Source organism: Gymnoscopelus microlampas (assembly GCF_963454915.1).
Source record: "Gymnoscopelus microlampas genome assembly, chromosome: 21".
NCBI lineage: Eukaryota > Metazoa > Chordata > Actinopteri > Myctophiformes > Myctophidae > Gymnoscopelus > Gymnoscopelus microlampas.
In genome coordinates, this window is record NC_139958.1 from 4,235,723 (window position 1) to 4,250,722 (window position 15,000).

Genomic DNA, 15,000 nt, shown 5'->3' on the forward strand with positions numbered 1-15,000 from the left:
AGTATTATTTTTTGATATTATATTGTTTAGACCAGTGGTTTTCAACCCTTTTCATATCAAGGTCCATTATTTATTCGGTATTTGAGCCACGGACCACCATTTGAGCCACGGACCATCATTTGATGAGATTTAGCTTCTCGCAGACCCACATCTTAGAATATTTTGTTGTCTTGAGTAAAATAACAATTCTTCTACATTCTCTAATTGTGTAGACTTCTTGTAAATGAAGTAATGCAGATATGTTTAACAATAATTTAACTCTTGAGAGCGTAAAATGAAACCAAATGGACCCGTAAGGGTCCATTTGGTTTCATTTTACGCCCTCAAGACAAGAGTTAAAGATCTAATAAGGGTCCATTTCGTTACCAACTCCCCATCATTTAGCTGGGGACCACCTGGAACCCCCTCAAGGACCACTGGTTTGAGAGCCACTGATTTAGACTGATGCTGGGTTCTTGGTTTACCTAGTATGATCCTATAGTTTACTGAGGCACTATACACTGTCTCTCTGCATTTGATGTATTACCTTGTGTTTCCCTTGCTTACTGTAAGTCTACTCTGGATAAAGAGTGTCTGCAAAATGGCTAAATCGTAAATCTACTCATACACACGTCCAGAGATATACTGCTGGTGTGGAAAAGACTTTTCCCAGCGGAAAGACACACACGCAGACATTTGCAACAATAAATATTACAAGCAAGGTTCATTACACCACACACGCACACGCACACACACACACACACACACACACGCACACACGCACACACGCAGTACACAGACTCTACCCTGGGGTGAAATAACAACTAACGCCAAACAAACACCACAGGAAATCAGAAAGCAATACAAGAGGAGGAGGAAAAACAAGAAGAAACAATGACACAAAATAAAAAGAGCATCAAAGCACCATTTATCATAATAACCTGTTGGTATCAGGTGTATTTGTGGTGTGAATGCTGCTGCCTCACAAAGATACAGGTTGGAGGAACTAGAAATGATATTCTAATCAAACCAGACAGAATGGAGGGTGCAGCCTACACAGTAAAGTTCTGAGGTATACTGAATGTATTTAATTTGACACTATAAAGGGCTGTCCACACCAAGAACAATAACTATAACAATATTAATGGATAGTTTAAAAAAAATCTAACTCCAGCGGATGGCAGAGTCCCCACACCACCAACTATAACCAGCGGTGGAAAAAGTATTCACATGTTTCAAAAGTATCAATACTGCAATGTAGAAATAAACGTCCGGAATTCAAAATTTACTTGAGTAAAAGTGCAATTATTAGTATTAGTATCAAAATGTACTTAAAGTACCAAAAGTAGAAAGTACTCATTATTTCAAGTTTTCAAAAAATCTTTTCAAAATGGCAGATCTACAAGCTCACAATGCGTCGCATCGCAACGCATTGTGAGCTTGTAGATCGCTGACTATAACGGCAACGACAGCGGCGAACAATGTCGTTGTGGGAACACTTTCAGAAAATTAGAAACACTGACGGCCAATCAAAATCCATCACCAGTTTACAGGACGTCACCATCAAGATCGTAACGTGGGAAACGGATGCGCTGTCTGTCGAACATGTGTGAGTCCGCCCCTATAGTCTATTAGTAGACTAGTATTAAAATTCTATTGTCTTTTTTATGTCCAATGTATTTGTATTTAAGTTCAGAAAGTTGACATAAGTATAACTAAATGCATTTGAAATTAAATAAAGATTTAACTTTTCTGGATTCGAGTTCAAAAATGGCAAAATAAAAATCCGGATTCCAATTCAAAAGTAGCAAAAATAGCAGATGATCTACAAGCTCAATAAAACACACGTTTTGAGCTTGTAGATCGGCTACTTTTGCTACTTTTGTGTGACATGGAACTTTGAAGTATTATAGTATATGCAATGTGGCCCTCTGGAGTGAGTGTGGAAATATAGTGGCCCTCTCCATCATCAAGGTTGCATCACCCCTGGTCTATATGGAAGGAAAGCTCAAAAAGGAATACTGCAAAGACAAAGTTGTCCAAAAACTGTAGTTATCCACAAGATACATGAATACATTTTCAGTGCCTATATGTTAATTTTGCGCAACTTCTTAATGGTGTTTAGAAAAGTTGTACAAAAATAACTTTTGTTCAACCGCAGAAGTTGTCACAGTATGTGACTTTCGAACCCTCTGAATTGTAACTGTGTTGGGAAACAGGCCGAGTGATTAGAATGGAAACAGGAGGGGATTTGAGAAGAGAAGAGATAAAGGACGCATCACCGTACCTTGACATCGACCTTCTTGTTGAGGAGACTCTTGGCTGCTGTAGGGAGACAGAAGGACACGCTGTCAGACAGACAGGCAGGGCGCACAATGATCAACGCACACCTTTAAATCTGCTCTTCTCTCCCCTGACACAGCTGTTTGGTCTTTACCTTCTCATAAAAACCTTCTCAACGTCTTAATCCATTCAAACCCGGGAACGCATCCGCGTGTAACCACTTTATCCATAATGTTATACTTTGGCTATTCAAAAATAGCAGATCTACAAGCTCATAGCGCGGCACCGAGTGCCGCGCTATGAGCTTTGTAGATCTGCTATTTTTGAAAGATCTTGGGCATTTTGCGCAGATATTTGAAAATATACATTTTTTTTTTTAAAGGGAACATTTGTAACTCAAATCTTTGCTTCTGGCGGGGTCCCGTGGAACAGAATATTTTGAGATGGGGGTCGGCGGTCAAATACATATTATTTTGGGGGTCCTTGAAAATGTTTGAGAACCACTGATATTATAGCAACATACGTTTTTTTCAGAAAACTGACATTTGTAGAATCCCCCAGAAGCAAAGATTTGAGTTACAAATGTTGTACAAAAATATATATATATTCAAAGATTTGCACACATTTTCACGATTTTTCAAAAATAGCAGATCTACAAGCTTGTCTGTTATTTTTGAATAGCCAAAGAAATCTAAAAATGACACAGATTCTTCCCCGGTCTAAATGGGTTAATGTGATACTCAGCATAACTCAGTGAAACAGTGAAAACACTGGGCTTATACCGTCCTCCTGTTAACTGCCCTTCAGGAGGGGGAGACAATAACTATGGTGACGGAACTCACCCCTCCCTCACTCCCTCCCTCTCTCTCCGCGCAGGCGTCACACATCGAAAAATAGCCGATCTACAAGCTCACACCGCATCGCAGTGCGACGTGTTGCAAGCTTGTAGATCAGCTCTTTTCTTTTTTATTTAAGTATAAGTCTGGCTTCGGATAAAACAGAGGACGTTAGGGACATGAACACAGTCATGTAAAGTCTCTCTACACTTTATATAGACTTTATGTTTTCACTAAATGATTTGTCACTTAATCTGCACGCGCACGCACACACACGCACACACACGCGCACGCGCACACGCACACGCACACACACACACACACACACACACACACACACACACACACACACACACACACACACACGTGCGGCTGGGGGGGATTAGAGTTGAAAGAGCATGTGGAAAGTGATGGGCGATGCAGGTATGTCATAGATTGGGTAATCTGTCAATAGCACAGCAAATCATACCGTGCAAGCCCCTGAGGTACTATACTGTGTGTAAGTGCTTTGATTTTCACACAAGAACGCTGAGATGTGGCCTTTTTTTGTCAGGGTATCTATTGTGCGTGCGTGTGTATCTGTGTGTTCCTGACACTGGCCACACCTTGGGAAACATTTTGGACATCAAATAATTTCATTGGGGATATATGACTAAAGGGGGCAGTTAGTTAACCCTTTAAGACCTGCAGCCGATTCTACATGTCTCCTAAATCCCAACAGTTTTCTGAAAAACCTATGTTTCTATATCAGTGGTGCTCAAACTTTTTCATGTCAAGGACCCCCAAAATGATATGTATTTGGCCGCGGACCCCCATCAAAATATTTTGTTCCAGGGACCCCCCAGAAGCAAAGATTTGAGTTAAAAATGTTCGCTTTAAAAATATATATATTCAAAGATTTGCACACATTTTCACGATTTTTCAAAAATAGCAGATCTACAAGCTCGTAGCGCGGCACTCGGTGCCGCGCTACGAGCTTGTAGATCTGCTATTTTTGAATAGCCCAAAGTGTAAAATAATGCTTTTTAGCTCAAATCTAAAAATGGGACAGTTCCAGGACTCAATGGGTTAAGGGTTAAGGTTATAGGCATGTGTCTGTTGTATGGTTATGTATGCTTATTGTACGGTTATGGTTAGGGTCCTACCTACAGTATATATGATCCCTTGATCTAGTGCATCTCATAGCAAACCTGACATGTATTGCCTAAAGTAAAGTAAAGATGCTTACCTTGGCACACATTTCAGAAGCAAAAGAAAATATATAAAAGCAAAAAAAGCGATTAAAACAATATAGTTGATAAATATAGACATGGGAGTGAGCATGAGAGCAAAGTAATACTGCGGTATAGAAATACTCTGTTACAAGTAAAAGTCCGGAATTCAAAATGCACTTGAGTATAAAAAGTATATGCTGAATGTCCCATTTCAAGTTTCCAAATGTATAAACATATTTTGAAAATAGCAGATCTACAAGCTCACAGTGCCTCGCAACGCGACGCATTGTGAGCTTGTAGATCTGCCATTTTTAAATTGCCGAAATGTATATGGTAGTGATGCGCGGGTTGACCCGCGGGCGGCGCGGGTGGGTCGAGTCAGAATTTCAGTGGCAATTATGCGGGCTGTGGGTGAGCGGGTCAGCCGCTCTCACACGCAAAAAATAAATACAAAATCACATGCTCTTGTTTTGTCTTTAATCCTAATAAGGATAAGAATAATAACAATAAAACAGTTTGAATATACTTGGGGATTATTTTCTAACCATGATTTTACAGAATAAAAAAAAAACACTGGTTGCGGGGCGGGTTTGTAATGACATTCTTGAATGCAGGCACAGGTTTCAAGGGTGTTTAATAAAGTCCAACATAGGTACAAGTGCAACGCACAGTTCAGAGAAACTAGAAACAAAGGCAAACACAGACGGGACCGTGTGGAGCTGCTAGTCTAGTCTAGAGTCAAACAATACTGCCTGCTGGCAGAGTGGATGAGGGGGGTATATATAGGAGTGCACTAAGGAGGAACAGGTGTGTAAAGTTAATGGAGATGAGGACCTCTGGAATGAGGGCGTGGGCGTGGTCGTGACAGGGTTGAGCCATAGATTTATATATGGGTTCGCGGGGCGGGTTGAGGCGGGTTGGGTTCCGTGGCGGGGCGGGGCGGGTCATGAAAAAACCCGACCCGCGCATCACTAGTACAGTATATAGGGCTGAAGTGGTTAATGTATGTTTTGTGGTGAATAACCAAAATCTACAAAGTAGCTAGTTAGTAACTCAAGCTGTAAAATAATTGTAGTGGAGTAAAACTACAATAATTTGCCTCTGAGATGTAGTGGAGTAGAAGTAATAGTACAGAAAATTGGATATACTCCAGTAAAGTAAAAAAATACCTCAAAATTGTACTTAAAGGTAGGGTAAGTGATATTTTTGGGTTAAAACAAAAAGTATTTTGTTAAAAGGTTAAAGCACTATATTCTGATAGTAATCATTGCTATAGAGTGTTTGTTCAGTAACATGAGTCTCCCTGTCTCTCCAGCTCTTTAATAAACAGAAAATACATTTTACGGTAGGTGTCAAAATCTCAGCCAATCAGGAGAAAGTACCCATTTTTAAGCTTCATTTTTATAGTGTTCCAGTTCCAATTGTGTCTGCTCATTTCTTAGTGTCATCACTTCCAATTTCACTTGTTTAATCTATATCCTGATTGAGTTCTCTGTCCTTGTTGGATAAAATTGGAAATGAAACTGAAACTGAAACAAAAATGCATTTTCTGTTTTATAAAGAGGTGGAGAGACAAGGAGACTCCTTTTACTGAACAAACACTCTATAGCAATGAGTACTATCAGAATATAGAGCTATTTAACACTTTTAACCAAAGAAAATCACTTACTCTACCTTTAAGTACAGTACTTGAGTACATGTACTTAGTTACTTTTCCATCACTGGGGGACCAGACCAGCCGCAGCACCAGACGGAAGTAACAGTAGAGCAGATAAGACTACACCGCCTGATTTATGCCTGGTTACGTACGCGGCATGTTGTCACGCAGCCGAAAATAGCCGATCTACAAGCTGACAGCGCGTCGCGCTGTCAGCTTGTAGATCGGCTATTTTCGGGCGGATGCGCAAACACCCCCGGCCGTGGGCGACTAAATATAAATAACTCTTACCTTGTTCCACGATGCCAGAAGTTGACGTGGGACAGACAGAGGCCGGGGCGGTCGTCTGTCGACCCACTGGTTGTGTTCGAGGAGGAAGAGAGAGAGAGAGAGAGAGAGAGAGAGAGAGAGAGAGGTGGGAGTGAATGTTAAGTTACATTATTTGTATTATACCCTGAAGGCCGTGACACACTGGAAGCATCCACTGACGCAAGCATGCTCTGATGCGCGTCGAGAGAAAAAGATTGAAAATAAATAAAAAGAGATTAGCTTTCTTTTTTTTTTTTTTTGATCCCACGGTTTTTGTAACCAATTTTTTTCACCCAGTGCCAATTTGCCTATGTAATCCTGGGCGCTACACTCCCTCTGCCAGCCTAGGGAGAGCCTAGAGCCGAGCTCATGCCTCCTTCAATGCATGAGAGCTAGCAAGCCGCTTCTTATCACCCCCTGACAGGGGGGGGGGGGGGGTTCCCTGGTTAGACGGAGCTCGTGGAAGGAACACGTTATTCCAACCAGTTCCTTTCCCCTCCATCAGGGTGTCTCCTAGGGTATCAACTACCCTAGGAAACACGGGGAGAACATGCAAACTCCACACAGAGTAGGCCCTTTCGCCAACCCCACCTAGGGTATGGGCACTGATGACGCAGAGGAGAGAACACGCCCCCAGCGCCCACAGCGGGAATCAAACCGAGATTAGCTTTCTTGCGTTGTTAGCTTCAACTCATTTCAGGTGGTCTGGGGCCATGATGCGCCGACACTCCAAAAATAAAACTGAACTCTGAGAAGGCGCGTCAAACAAGTTTTGACGCATCCATCTGACACCTCCAGTGTGTTATAAGTACATAAAAAAATAAGTTATTCTTGCCGAGCCTTGTGGCCCTGGACATGACGCTAGTATGTCACAGGAACGTACCCCCAATCCAACCCTTGATGCAGAGCGCCAAGCAGGGAGGTATTGGGTCCCATTTTTATCGGCCTGTGCACGGAACACGCTGACGTCAACAAATTTAGAGCGACGCCCCTCTGCACTCTGATTGGTTAGGGGATAACAAGGTTTAGAAACCACCGTTCCTGCAACGTTCTCCCAGGCTTTTTTTCTTTTGAAACAAAAAAAAAAGGCATGGGTTTCCGAGGCTACATTCAATTAGGCCCAAACGAAGCGGGCCACTGTCCACTTAAAGCTACACGTTTTACATTCATCATTTCTGAGCTTGTGGATCCCCACAGGTGAAACCCACAGGTAGGAACTAAAAGTTACTCGCTTAATTGAAATAAGCCACACTCACTGGAGAAGTTCCTGGACACCAGCATGGTGGTCAGAATGGCGCCCTGCATTACAAACACACACACAGACAAAAGGGTGACAGAAAGGAGCAGAGGGTTAAGGAATGAGATGTCCATGAAACGCCTCCATTTGGCTCTTCGTGGTGAAAGAACCACAAACTCCACAAACTTAAGTCTAATTCTTTCAGACCAAAGATTTGTGGCGAGACGAAACTGCGCCAAGGCCGATCTATACTTCATCGTACGACTAGGGCTGTCACCATTACAAATTTAAGATGACGATTCATTATCACTCAAATAATTGCGATTAACGATTTAATTGTGTTTCTGTCGTTGAAAATGAATGGAACATTATGAATAAAAATTGCATTTCTGTTTGGCTTTTAGCTTTCATGAACAAAAGTCGCACAGGGCAGATATGACAAATAACACATATTTAATGACTTTATACTTAAAAACAAACATTAATAGTGGAAATAGCAGATCTAAAAGCTCAAAACGCGTCGCATCGCGCCGCGTTTTGAGCTTATAGATCTGCTATTTCCACTATTTTTGTATTTTTTTTTAAATATATGACATTTTTTAACATGGAATTGATTATGAAGATTATGACGATTATGCAAAAATAATTGCGATGATATCAAATAATTGCGATTGGACGATTATGTAATGATTGTGACAGGCCTACGTACGACTGTGTCGCACGCCAAAACAGCCGATCTACAAGCTCACAGCTGTTTTTTTCAGGGCGCGATACCGTCATAGGACGGAGCATACATTATAACGTTGGAACGTCGCGGAGAAGACACTGCAATGAAATGACGTTCTCTTATATCAGTGGTTCTCAACCTTTTCAGGCCGCGACCCCCCAAAATGATCGTATTTGAACTGGAGACCCCCCAAAATTATCATATTTGAACTGGAGACCCCCCAAAATGATCATATTTGAACTGGGGACCCCCCAAAATGATCATATTTGAACTGGGGACCCCCCACCCTGACGAGCACTTGTAGGAGTTGAGGCATTACATTTAGTTTGACTCGGTTCCACCGATAAAAAATTTGAAAATAGCAGATCTACGAGCTTGTAGATCTGCTATTTTCTCATTTTTTGCCTATTTTTTATATGCCTGTGTCTTATATTAGTTGACAATTTAGCCAAAGTTTGACCAGTTTTTATAGTAGGCTAGTTTGTTGACTACTTTTGATGCAGTAATGGTCTTTTTTTAAAACGTCTTAAAAGTCATTAAATTGTCATTTCACTGTCATCTGGGGGACCCCCCAAAATCCTGTGGGGGAACCCCCTGGGGGGTCCCGACCCACAGGTTGAGAACCACTGTCTTATATGACGTTATACTTGGATGAATGTTGGATATTTTGTGCAGACCTTGAGTTTCCTCCTGGCGTTGAACTTCTTCAGACACTCCACGGTCTCCTGTCTGTGCATCATAGACGCCACCGTTGAACGTTGCTGTACACACACACGCACGCACACACACACACACACACACACACACACACACACACACACACACACACACACACACACACACACACACACACACACACACACACACACACACACACACACACACACACACACACACACACACACACAGAGAGAGAGAGAGAAGCACAACGTTAGAACAAACACACACATGCACAATGCTTCAGTTACAGTGGCAAATCAAGACACTTTACATATAGAGCAGAGAGCCAGCAGCAAGCATTTGGCAGTGGTGGGAAAAGTACTCAAATGTTTTACTTAAGTAAAAGTATCAATACTGCAATGTAGAAGTACTCTGTTACAAGTAAAAGTCATCAAAATGTACTTAAAGAACCAAAAGTAAAAGTACTAAATATTTGAAAACAGCAGATCTACAAGACGCGTTGTGAGCTTGTAGATCTGCTATTTTCAAATAGCCTCGGTATAAAATAGGTTTAAAGTGGTTAATGCATGTTTCTAGGGGTGTCACGATTCACTTACCTCACGATTCGATTCAAAATCGATTCCTAGGGTGCCGATTCGATTAAAATTGCGATTCTGCGATTAATTGATATTCGATTCGATTCTGCGATTTATTGCGATTTTCTAGGGTGCCGATTCGATTAAAATTGCGATTCTGCGATTAATTGATATTCGATTCTGCGATTTATTGCGATTTTCTACCCCAAATCACTTGGCTTTAATTATACTAGAACATCTAGTCTTTCTGACATTGATTTCAGACAAAGTGCCAGTGAAAAAGGTACTAACTTATAAAAATAAAAAAATAAAAATAAAATATATATATCTTTTTTTTAAATAAAAAAATCGATTTTAATATTTTGATTCGATTTTTAAAATCGTGGCATTAAGAATCGCGATTTATTCATGAATCGATTTTTTTTGACAGGCCTACATGTTTCATTATATCATGATTTATATCTGAAAAGTAACTAGTAACTAAAGTTTTCAAATAATTGTAGTGTAGTAAAAGTACAATATTTCCCTCTGAGATGTAGTGGAGTAAAAGTAAAAGTATTGGAAATTGGAAATACTCAAGTACAAATACCTCAAAATTGTACTTAGTTACTTTCCACCACTGGCATTTGGTGACAGTGACAAGGAAAAAAAAACTCTTTTCGCATTTTGGACTATTTGGGGGTTAGGCTACGGTCACACCTGCACAATGACTGCACATGGTCTATAGCTCGTATCGGCTTCACATAAACGTTGTCTCTACTTGAGGTGCTCTGGCACATAGAACGCATAAATAAATGCAAGGTGTGGGCAGTCAGTGCCAACAAAACGCTCCATTCCGTTTTACAGAAAGCCTTCGTCTGTTATTGCTGTTTTTACTCTGCTGCGCTAACATCCATTTTTGTGTCAATGCTGTGTACTGTACACTGTGTTTTACTGTACATTATATATAGTCCAAGTGCAGTGGGTCAGACAAGCTGTTGTTTTGTTTAGTGCAGAACAGCCTGGTCTGTCTGCTACTCCTCTGCTAGCCCAGGGCTTCCTCTCCTGTCTGCTCACACACTTGTTTTGTATCCTCATCATGACAACAGTATTAGCATGTTTTTTTTATTTTGCTACCTTTAGCTGTATTTCCATTTTCTATATCTGTCCTCTGCAGTGGTGGAAAGTAACTAAGTACATTTACTTAAGTACTGTATTTTGAGGTATTTGTACTTTACTGGAGTATTTCCAATTTCCAATACTTTTACTTCTACTCCACTACATCTCAGAGGCAGCAAATATTGTACTTTTACTCCACTACAATTATTTGAAAACTGATATAAATTATTACATTATAAAACATACATTAACCACTTTAGCCCTATTTTATACCTAGACTATTTGAAAATAGCCGATCTACAAGCTCACAACGCGTCGCGATGCGACGCGTTGTGAGCTTGTAGATCTGCTATTTTCAAATATGTTCGTACTTTTACTTTTGATACTTTAAGTACCTTTTGATGCCAATACTTTTGTACTTTTACTCAAGTACATTTTGAATTCTGGACTTTTACTTGTAACAGAGTATTTCTATATTGCAGTATTGGTACTTTCACTTAAGTAAAGAATTGTAGTACTTTTTCCACCACTGTCTGCCTCCTTCTGTACTGTGCGTCTGTCTGTCTGTCTGTCTGTCTGTCTGTCTGTCTGTCTGTGTGTGTGTGTGTGTGTGTGTCTACTCACATGCACCCATGGGTGTTTGAGTGCCTCCTGTGCTGTGATCCTATTGGATGGATTGATGGTCAACATCTGGTTGATCAGGTTCTTGGCCTCGGGCGTCACTGTGTCCCATTCTGGAGAGGGGAACTACACACACACACACACACACACACACACACACACACACACACACACACACACACACACACACACACACACACACACACACACACACACACACACACACACACACACACACACACACACACACACACACACACACACACACACACACACACACACACACACACACACATGTTGGTATTACTATGCTTGTGAGGACATCAAGATTTTAGAAAGTCATTTTTATGAATGCCATTTTTTACTTATTTACCCAACCCTGAAGCCTGAGTTGTAATGAGTTAGTTGCCGGTGTCGCGCACGGAAAATAGCCAATCTACAAACTTGTAGATCGGCTATTGTCGGTGCGTGACTATAATAAATCGAGCAAAAATCAAAGCCCTAACCTCAACGTCTAAACCAAACACTAACCCCAGCCTGAATCTTTTCCCTATAGTAAACCTAACTCACAAAATCCCTTTCAACCTTAAAAAAAGAGAACATTTCTCTTGTGAAAACCAGGAACATTGTCCTCACTATGTCTAACTCTCACATTTCTGTGTGTGTCGAGGGTACAAGGCATTTAGCAGACGCTTTTAACCCATTAACACCTGGAACTGTGTCCTTTTTAGATTTGAGCTAAAAAGCATTATTTTACACTTTGGGCTATTCAAAAATAGCAGATCTACAAGCTCATAGCGCGGCACCGAGTGCCGCGCTACAAGCTTGTAGATCTGCTATTTTTGAAAAATCGTGAAAATGTGTGCAAATCTTTGAATATAAATATATTTTTAAAGCAAAAAGTTTTAACTCAAATCTTTGCTTCTAGGGGTCCCTGGAACAAAATATTTTGATGTGGGTCCGCGGCCAAATACATATAATTTTGGGGGTCCTTGACATGAAAAAGATTGAGCACCACTGATATAGAAACATAGGTTTTTCAGAATACTGTTGAGATTTAGGAGACACGTAGAATCGGCTTCAGGTCTCAATGGGTTATCCACAGCGACTTAGAGTGGGCAAGGTAAACATAAGGATAAGGATAATTCTTTTTAACAGGTCGTTCATGAAAGTCCTTGCGGGCTTGTTTCCAATGAGAACCTGTGAGCAATTAGGGGTTAAGAGTCTTGCTCAGGGACATATTTCATTTCATCGACACATATGCTGGCGTGGCCTGGAATCGAACCTGGGCAACCAGGGCCTCTGGCTCCCTAGGCGGGCTCACTAACCACTCAGCTATGGCCGCCCCATGAAATGCAGAGACACAGTGTAGTGCCTCAGTAATCTAGGATCAGAGGTAAACCAAGGAGCGAGAATCAAGAGGTACACACAGCACAAATAAAAGGAGAGAGAGAGAGAGAGAGATAGAGAGACATACAGAGACAGACTCACATCATAAGCTCCTGCTTTGATCTGCTGGTAAAGTTTATGTTGGTCCTCGTCCCAGAACGGAGGATATCCCACCAACAGGATGTACAGGATTACACCTACAGCACGCACACACGCACACACACACACACACACACACACACACACGCGCGCACGCGCACGCGCACGCACACACACACACACACGTTGAAATGAAGATATGGGGGGGGGGGGGGGATGCCAGGAGACGCAAACCGTGATTTGTTCAATGCATAAGGAAGCTGGGGAACTCCCTCAAGGACCCCCAGTGGTCCTTGAGGGAGTTCCAGGGGGTCCCCAGCTAAATGATGGATAGTTACGACCGAACCAAAATGGACCCGTATGGGTCTGTAACTCTGAGAGTGTACAAATAGAACCAAATGGACCCTAACGGGTCCATTTGGTTCTATTTGTACACTCTCAGAGTTAAATTAATATTGATTTTACAACATAAATTGGGGTCCCAGAGATATAAATGTCATTAAATGGGGATCCGTAGCCTTAATGCATGTCAAACTGGGGGTCCTTAAAATTAAAATGGTTGAGAATCACTGCTAGAGCCGTAAAGAAATCTTCTATCATGGGGGTCCCTGGCGTATCTTTTCAAATGGGGGTCCGCAGGCTAATAAGTATCAATTTGGGGGTCCTTGACATGAAAAAGTTTGAGAACCAGTGGTTTAGAACCGTCATGTACTACTCAGCCCCCTGGACAGCTCACAGTTCATGTGGTTCAGAACCAGTGTTGATTTTGACAGCAAATTTTGATTCGGTTTAAGTCATAATCTTTTGAATAAAATGAAGTTTTAGTCATATTTTAGTCATCTGAAATGTCTTAGTTTTTGTAATTTTTTTGTCGACTAAATATCATAAGATTATAGTCAACTAAATCTACAATTGATTTAGTCGAATAAAATGTATGTTGGCGGTGCCTTGATGGTGTCATAATGGCTGATTTTGCACTTGCTTGCATGCTGAAAATAGCAGATCTACAAGCTTTGCAGCGACATGTTGTGAGCTTGTAGATCTGCTATTTTCAGAGCGCAACACCCAAGCGCAACCAAACATAAAATGACTTGTCTTTTAGTTCTACTGGATCTCTTCTCCACTAGATCCCTCACTAACATTTTAGTCTAGTTTTTATTTGTTGATGAAATGGTCATTATATTTAGGCACAGTTTTAGTCATCATAGCTTAGTTTTTATTTCGTTATTATTTAGTTTTCGTCAGTGAAAAAAGGTAGTCGACGAACATTCTTTGTCATAGTTTTAGTCGACAAAATCAACACTGTTCAGGACCATGGACAGAGCTCATCTGTCCAAAACTACTCAGAACCATGGACAGCTCACAGCTGAAGTGGTTCAGGACCACGGACAGAGCTCATCAGCACTACTCAGCACCACGGACAGAGCTCATCAGCGCTACTCGGTACCATGGACAGAGCTCATCAGCACTAGGCCTCCTCAGCACCATGGACAGAGCTCATCAGCACCAAGGGGCAAGGCTGAGATATTTACGATGAGGCCGACAAAATGGCCAGAGTGGCGCTGTTTTACCCTGCGCCGACCTGTGAGTTCAGAAAGAATTTATTTTAGCGCAAGTGAATGGGTTTTTTGACAAACTTTAGACTAGATTTTCTTACTGTAATAAAAATTGTCATAAATTCTATATGCTTCCAGTCGCTAGTTTAAAGTCTCCTTTCAATCATCAGGATATGCGTTTTGCTAAATTATGGTTCTATTTATTATAAAAATGACGATAAAGTAGGCTATTCTCTAGGAGGGGCGGGATGATTTGATTGACACGCTACACAACCAATAGCATTCATTCCCCGCCCCCCGCTCTTGATTGACAAGTTACCCAACCAATAATGGTCTGAACTCATTCTGACGCGTATTGAAAGATGGCGGACCTACAGTCTTGCAGCAAAGGCGTCATTTTCGGTCTGTAGAAAGCAGCGGAGGGGGTTTGTCCATCTCATTTATACAGTCTATGATCAGCACTAGGCCTCCTCAGCACCATGGACAGAGCTCATCAGCACTAGGCCTCCTCAGCACCATGGACAGAGCTCATCAGCACTAGGCCTCCTCAGCACCATGGACAGAGCTCATCAGCACTACTCAGCACCATGGACAGCTCTACACTGCTCAAACCTAGCTAGTCAGCAAGCATCCGGTTATTAAAATTAATTGAATGAGGAAGTGCATAAATCCAATGGTCGACCGTCCTTTAGTCCATACACTCTATACAGTCTATGATTGCAACCCACAGCTTACCATA

General features: G+C 41.4%; 1 protein-coding gene across 6 annotated transcripts in view; it reads right to left on the bottom strand.

Moving 5' to 3' along the window:
- camk2b2 (calcium/calmodulin-dependent protein kinase (CaM kinase) II beta 2) overlaps positions 1 to 15,000 on the bottom strand; it is a gene marked incomplete at its 3' end in the record, with an annotated part of 54,999 nt that overhangs the window by 11,979 nt on the left and 28,020 nt on the right. For 3 of the 6 annotated variants that reach the window (XM_084045980.1, XM_084045978.1, XM_084045977.1), the window contains exons 9-14: positions 12,709 to 12,803; positions 11,221 to 11,343; positions 8,920 to 9,003; positions 7,535 to 7,577; positions 6,261 to 6,326; positions 2,267 to 2,304 (exon numbers count right to left, since the gene is read on the bottom strand). In XM_084045980.1, the coding sequence (XP_083902106.1) occupies positions 2,267 to 2,304; positions 6,261 to 6,326; positions 7,535 to 7,577; positions 8,920 to 9,003; positions 11,221 to 11,343; positions 12,709 to 12,803 (449 nt within the window). The remainder of the gene's footprint in view (positions 1 to 2,266; positions 2,305 to 6,260; positions 6,327 to 7,534; positions 7,578 to 8,919; positions 9,004 to 11,220; positions 11,344 to 12,708; positions 12,804 to 15,000) is intronic. The other 3 variants (XM_084045979.1, XM_084045982.1, XM_084045981.1) reach the window with 3 other exon arrangements.